This window comes from Halyomorpha halys, unplaced genomic scaffold (assembly GCF_000696795.3).
Source record: "Halyomorpha halys isolate HHAL.00 unplaced genomic scaffold, Hhal_1.1 Scaffold445.1, whole genome shotgun sequence".
Lineage (NCBI taxonomy): Eukaryota > Metazoa > Arthropoda > Insecta > Hemiptera > Pentatomidae > Halyomorpha > Halyomorpha halys.
Window position 1 is genome coordinate 152,515 of NW_027114133.1, and position 6,765 is coordinate 159,279.

The 6,765-nt window shown below is 30.0% G+C and overlaps 1 protein-coding gene across 2 annotated transcripts in view; it reads right to left on the reverse strand.

The window, feature by feature from the left end:
• The window catches only part of LOC106682819 (lachesin), a 522,354-nt gene that overhangs the window by 128,236 nt on the left and 387,353 nt on the right, over positions 1 to 6,765 (reverse strand). For both annotated transcript variants that reach the window (XM_067051382.1, XM_067051381.1), the window contains exon 4: positions 5,193 to 5,314. In XM_067051382.1, the coding sequence (XP_066907483.1) occupies positions 5,193 to 5,314 (122 nt within the window). The remainder of the gene's footprint in view (positions 1 to 5,192; positions 5,315 to 6,765) is intronic.

The following is a 6,765-nucleotide window of genomic DNA, read 5'->3' on the forward strand; positions in this document are numbered from 1 at the left end:
AATACATTAAAACAAAATTATTTTGAACTTAGTAGTCATTCTTTGGCCAAAAGAGAATAATATATCTTTTTACAATAACCTCAATTTCTACACAAACAAGCTAGCATATACGTTTAAGCTAGGCTCCTTACATTATATCATAATGTGTACAATAATAGTAGCATTAAACATTACAATAATAGTACCGTAATAGTAGCATTAAACATTACAATAATAGTGCCGTAATAGTAGCATTAAACATTACAATAATAGTACCGTAATAGTAGCATTAAACATTACAATAATAGTACCGATTGTTAACTCCTTAGACCTTGAGGTAGGTATATGGTAATTTATTAATTGGTTCATGTTAGCAGAGTTAGAAATTATATTTTTCAAGAAAAAGCCAATTAGAATTTATAAACAAGGAATGCGGTTAAACCATAAACCTTTATTGTGTGTATTGATTACTATAATGAAAGATGAATTAGGAACACTATTGGTCAAGTTAACAATGTTTATTACAGAAAAAAATACGAACAAATTAAGCAATATTTGAGAATAAATTTTTTTTTTTTTTTTCAGACACAGAAAACCAACATCGTAATTAAATCATATGGCGAGTGATTTCAAATGGGTTTGCCAATATAACGAATATAAACATAATGAAACATATAATGCATTATAAATAAAAAAGGGTTTATAAGAAATATTTGAGTGAAATAAAAATGTTGATAATACTTTTGGCAGTGGCAAGCCCATATCAAACATGTCTCTTCGCTCTGACCGATCAGGCGTTAAACTGAGATTAGAATCATACCAAATTATATCCACAACTATGAGTACTTTCATGATGTGTCTGTTGTTTACCGCAGATTAAATATGAGGAGAAGGTGGCCGGTGGTGCGGTCAGTGGGATGATAGAATGCTAAATAATAACAGTATAAATTAAGAACTGTCTATAAATATTATAATTGGAAGTAAACGTTATAATATTGGAATATTGAGAATTTATATAAAAAGATAAACATTGAAAATATGGAATACCTAATATATCATAAGTTTGAAGAATTATTTTTATTATTTTCTATTTTATCATGATTGTTACCTTTTTTGTATTTAGTTCTGATGAAGGCTAAAAATTTAGGCCGCAACGTTGGCACAAATGAAATTACTTACACCTATTTGTGTTCATTACTCAACTGACCATATCTCCGACCATCTTTTCTTTCATTTGAATTTTTTAAACGTTTTTACATGATGGTCGAGGTAATTACAAGAGAGGTTAAACGGTAAGTATAAAGAAGCCGTAATTACAACCAATTGTATTTGAACTAATGATAAAGTCGTTTCTCTCATGCAGAGTTAAGGTCTATTCTTATAAGCCTGGAGGAACTTGCCGGGGTTAAGTAACCCTTGCGGAACGTTTTATTGCTCCCAAAAAGAAAATAAACTCTTTACTTTCATTATTTGCATAGGTATCTAAGTTAATGTTTTATAGTTGAAGTTTTACATATCACTATTTACATATCTATATGTTTGAAGTAAAAGATAATTTCTCACATAACTAAAACTGTCTACGTAAGTTCTCCTGCAAATATTTCCATATGTAGAACTAATTAGAATAACTTTTTAATTATTACTGTAATCTAAATGTATTACTATCCGCAAGCCCACAGAACTGTAATTCAGTCAGACCTTATCATAACCTGATATATAAAAATATAAAGAATTTATTAATATTTGTATAATTGCTATCAATTTACCCCTAAAATTATTGTTTATTCATTATTATCTCAAAACCTCCTCACTATTCAGTGTATTATATTTCCTCCCAGTTATGCAACGATAATAGTTTTGTCTTCGACCTTATTTATATTAAATACTGCGAGAGCGATAAATAATAACATAAATAAGCCGATATAATATAATTCGAATATTTAAGCCTCCATACACAACTTTAGCACCTGAGCACCCGAATAAATCAGTCACTAAAGCCTACGTAGGTAACAAAAGACATAAGACACATTTGAGGGATGCTTGACCAAAGTAAATCCTTTACTAATCATGCTCTTGTAGGCCAAATTAGAATTTTACAAATAATTCGCGAAAATATAAGTTAAATCTAAATATACATAATATATATATATATTTTATTCACTGACACATTTAATAATAAATTAGGTTTAGAGCAGAATATCATAAAATTATGTTTAGCAATGGAATTTATTTTCATCACTATAAGAATACTTAATTGAAGAAATTAATGAGATCATGTGATTAAGTATTAATATTGACAGATTAGCTCAGATTATGGAGTGATGAGCATAAATAAGTAAAAGTTACTTTTATTTATATAAGTTTCAGCCTATTATTTATGTAGTACCAGATCGGTCTGGTGGGTCTTACTTGGTTAATGTAAGAGGTTAATTTTTTTTTATTGTAACAATTGATTACGGGGGGGTATAGTCTCATAAAAATGACACCCCTAACTACATACAATATTATAAATAAAAAAAATTGAATAATAATTATAAATAAAAGGAATGCTAATAACAAAAACAATGTCATTTATAGATTTAACAAAATAAATAATTGACTTATAATGGAAAAAAATAAGTGAATTTAAGAAAAAAAAGATACTATGATAAAATAAAATTTTAGAGTGACAATAACAGACCTAATAAATGTAGAGTTTATAATATGATATTATAAACTTGGCTTCAATTTAAAAAAAAATGGCTTCAATTTTCGGGTTGTGGTTGGGATTCCCAAGTTGTAGGTCACTGGTCCTTTAATTGTAGTTATCTGGGAGTGGAACTTCATGAACCTTTTTTTGATGCAATCCTCTATTGCCTGTATTTAAAATTCCCGATGAAATAGGCTATTTCTTACAAAGCAAGGACTTTATGTTGAAAAGATTGTAATTTGTTCCTTTTCGTTAAGGATACCGCTCCCCAGTCTGGTGGGTCTGGATTAAGTTTCGAGACCGCCGAAAAGTAAATATTAACTGCCCTAGGTGGGAATCGAACCCACAACGATTTGAACCGAGCGCACTGGAACCTACAGCCCAACCCGAATGGCCATCACGTCCCTGAGAGTAAGACTTAGATACTCATCAAGACTTGGAATTTTTCATGCTTATTCAGTAGACACCGCGTAGGCTTCCACCATGATAGGCCCTTTGGGTCGAAATCTTCTACATATCTTTGATATTTAGTACATGCCCATTCTTACAGATCCTTTTTTTTTTTCATATTTGAGGTGATTCCATTTCTTATTGTGAACAGGGTTTCCAGTGCGCATCCACTGTACTATTGTATGATTTTTTTCTTTAATGACTTTTAAGAAATTGTTTTTTCCCCTTAACTGGAAGGGTCGTACAGTTGCTTCGTGTAAACTGTTGGTAATAGATTCACCCAGCCCCGCTATATTTTCGTCGATTTCTTGAACGGTTGGAAAATGTTTTTTTTAATTTTAAATTCTCATTGACTAGAATTTTTTACGTTTCCCAGTCGATCATTTCAATAATGAGGGATTGTCTTTTTGTTTCTGTGTGTATTTCAGTAGAGAAATTAATTAATACTGGGATATGGTCCCAATTAAAAGCTGTGATTACTTGAGATGAGAGAGGAAATCGAAAATGTTTTGCCAATACAATATCCAAAATGTCAGGTTTACAGCCTGGTCTGTAAAACGTAGGTTCATTTGGTGCATGTATTTGAATACTGTGCCTTGAACAAATCTCAAGCAAAGTATTTCTACTAGTGCTAGAATATGATTTACGGCATCGTCAGTAAATATTCTTACTATTTATCTCTCCTAAAACTAAGTATGGTTCTCTGGTGGTAACAGTTTTAAAATTTCGTACTGAAGTAGTATTTTATTCGGAGGTTTATAAGCAAAGTTTCAGCCTAAATTGCAGGCCTTCATCAGGAAAAATTTGAGGAATACCTCACCAAAGTATGCCCAAAGTATTTTTTTTTTTTTTTAATAATTTTTTGAGGTTTATTACTTCCATAATTTTCAATAAATTATTATTTATTTATTCATTAACATTGTACAACGTTTCGGGACCACTGTCCCATATTCATGCACTATAAAAACCTATAACAATATTAAAAACTATATAACACCAATCTTCTACTTTATATATTTTATTTTATACAATAAGACACAACTAAACACTTAAACACACATTACGCAGATATTATAAATAGACTTAAAATAAAAACATAAAAATCAGATAAAATAAACAGGTTTATGTGAAAAATAAAAAATCACTAAGTTTATAATAAATAAAAAACAGGGAGGTAACCAAAACAGCACACTGGACATGAGATAAGGTCCAAAGAGATAGTAAGAAATGTAGAATGATAGCTGTGCCACAGAGAAGTGAAGATGCAAAAATGGAGGACATGATTTCCCATATGAAATCATGAGGTGACTTTTATTGTATAAAATAAAATATATAAAGTAGAAGATTGGTGTTATATAGTTTTTAATATTGTTATAGGTTTTTATAGTGCATGAATATGGAACAGTGGTCCCGAAACGTTGTACAATGTTAATGAATAAATAAATAATAATTTATTGAAAATTATGGAAGTAATAAACCTCAAAAAATTATAAAAAATTGACTCACCAGACTTCCTAGAGAGATAATCCAGATTATTATATTTATAAAACCAAACAAAACCATAATATATGCTAGTTTCAGATAAGTTAAAAAAAAATTAATTTTCTATTCAGAAAGTAAACTTATTTATTTATTAAGAGAAAGCTCATACGTTGCTCCAATCCCCTTTTCACTTTTAATCCTACCAGTTCAAATATTTACTTAGCATTCAGATCCTAAAGAATTGATGTTAAATAGATGTTTCCAATCTTTAGTCCAAATGAATAAATATGTACATATACTTTATTTGGACTATTTTACCGAAACTATGCCAATTCATCGGTAACAAGTGAAATTATGTTGTGCATCTCTTTTATAGCCTCTAGTTCTGTGGATGCGAGCTGTCTCCGGTAGGATGCATGCGGGACATGGTAGAGCCCCATCAGTAAGTCACTCGACCGAGAGCTGGGCTGCATTACAGTAAAAGTTCTAGCTATACTTTTCTCAATAATTACCTCCCTCCTAATATTACATAATACGATCAATAAAACACATTATCTTCAGCAACAAGATTATGATGTAGTTGGGTATTTACCTTTCTAGACCAAAGGACACTCGGCACAGGATTTCCAGAAGCTTTGCATTCCAATGTAACTGTTCCTGCATTTCTTGCTGTTAATTGTCCGCTGGCTGGAGATGTTCTAATGGTCGGTGGAACTGAAAAAAAAAATACAGAAAAATTCTTTTATATTTTAATAATAATTGGTGATGTATATCATAGTGTCTATTTATCTATCCATTTAGTCCAGGAACATTTATTGAGATATAAATGGATTCCGGACCTAAGAGGTAATTCTGTAGGACAAGAGGGAAAGAACTATAACTTCAAGTATGTAGATGAATTATAAAATACTGATGAAATGAAAAAGGCATTCGATGATATCTCGACATATTTTTAATTTTTTTCCCACAAGGTAAAAAACAGTTTTGTTAATAAAAGGAGATATTACAATGATATCAAGTTATTTGAATCGATGATACTATCACACATATTAAGAAAAAAACATGAGAAAAAATTACAATTGATACTGTTATCAAAGAACATTATTGAATGTTTTTAAATTCTTACCAATAGAAGTAAATAATTTTATCGTTATTATTACCCAATATTAATAATTAATAAATATTATGTTATAGTTTATAAATATTTATGAATAATTTCGTTAAAATAAATTATTGGAATAATTACTAGTAGGAAATTTCCTTTTCTTTTTAATGATCGATATTTTTATTTATAAACTTGTCTACGAAAATAAATATGTTAGTATGTTCAATTTCTTTCAAGATGGAGAAAAAATCCATTTATGCAATAGAGTGAAATAGAGAACAAAATTTTCTGCCCATTCGGATTAGAAGCCTACTCCTAGGAGTAAGTAGCATCGTGCCTTATTGCGCTCCCCTAAATAAATTTATAGTTATTTATTATTTATTATCGAAAAATTAATATTGCCTTTAGTCCTTTTTAACTTGAGGATATATTTCCTTTCTTCATTAGTTTATTCGGAAATGTTCTGAGATGCAGGTTTTGTGATTTGTTCTAAAATTGTATGCTAAGTGCAACGATCAGTAGAAAAATATCAGAATCCTAACAATTTCAAAAAAGTTTTTTTTCTATTTTTATTTTTATAAAATATTTTCTATGTTTCAAGGTTCCTGATTTGCCATTAGAGAATCAATTTATCGATGAAGTATAGCGTGAAAGGTTTTCGCAAGCGTAAGCGAAAGTAAATGATGCTGTATTATTAAATTGATACGATACACATTTTAAAATAATTTTCAATTTTCCTCCTAAATTATAGGTCTTCCTCAAAACAATGGAGCCTTAGTCAGCTGTTACTTCGATGTCAGCTGACTGAGATCAGCTGATCGCATGTATATAAAGAGATGTACCGAACCCAATAAAGTTATAACACGAGGAGGCCCCTCACCTCCGGACTCAAATAGTTGCTGAAAGGATAGCTCATATGTAAAATTAAATATAACAGGTAACCTTTAAATACCAAAGGTAGCAAAAGGTAAGACACAACACGAATAACTTTTTCTTTCTACACAGTAATGCACTACTAACTCACATTTTATTTCTGTTTTAGAGGGTTCGGGAAAAAAAA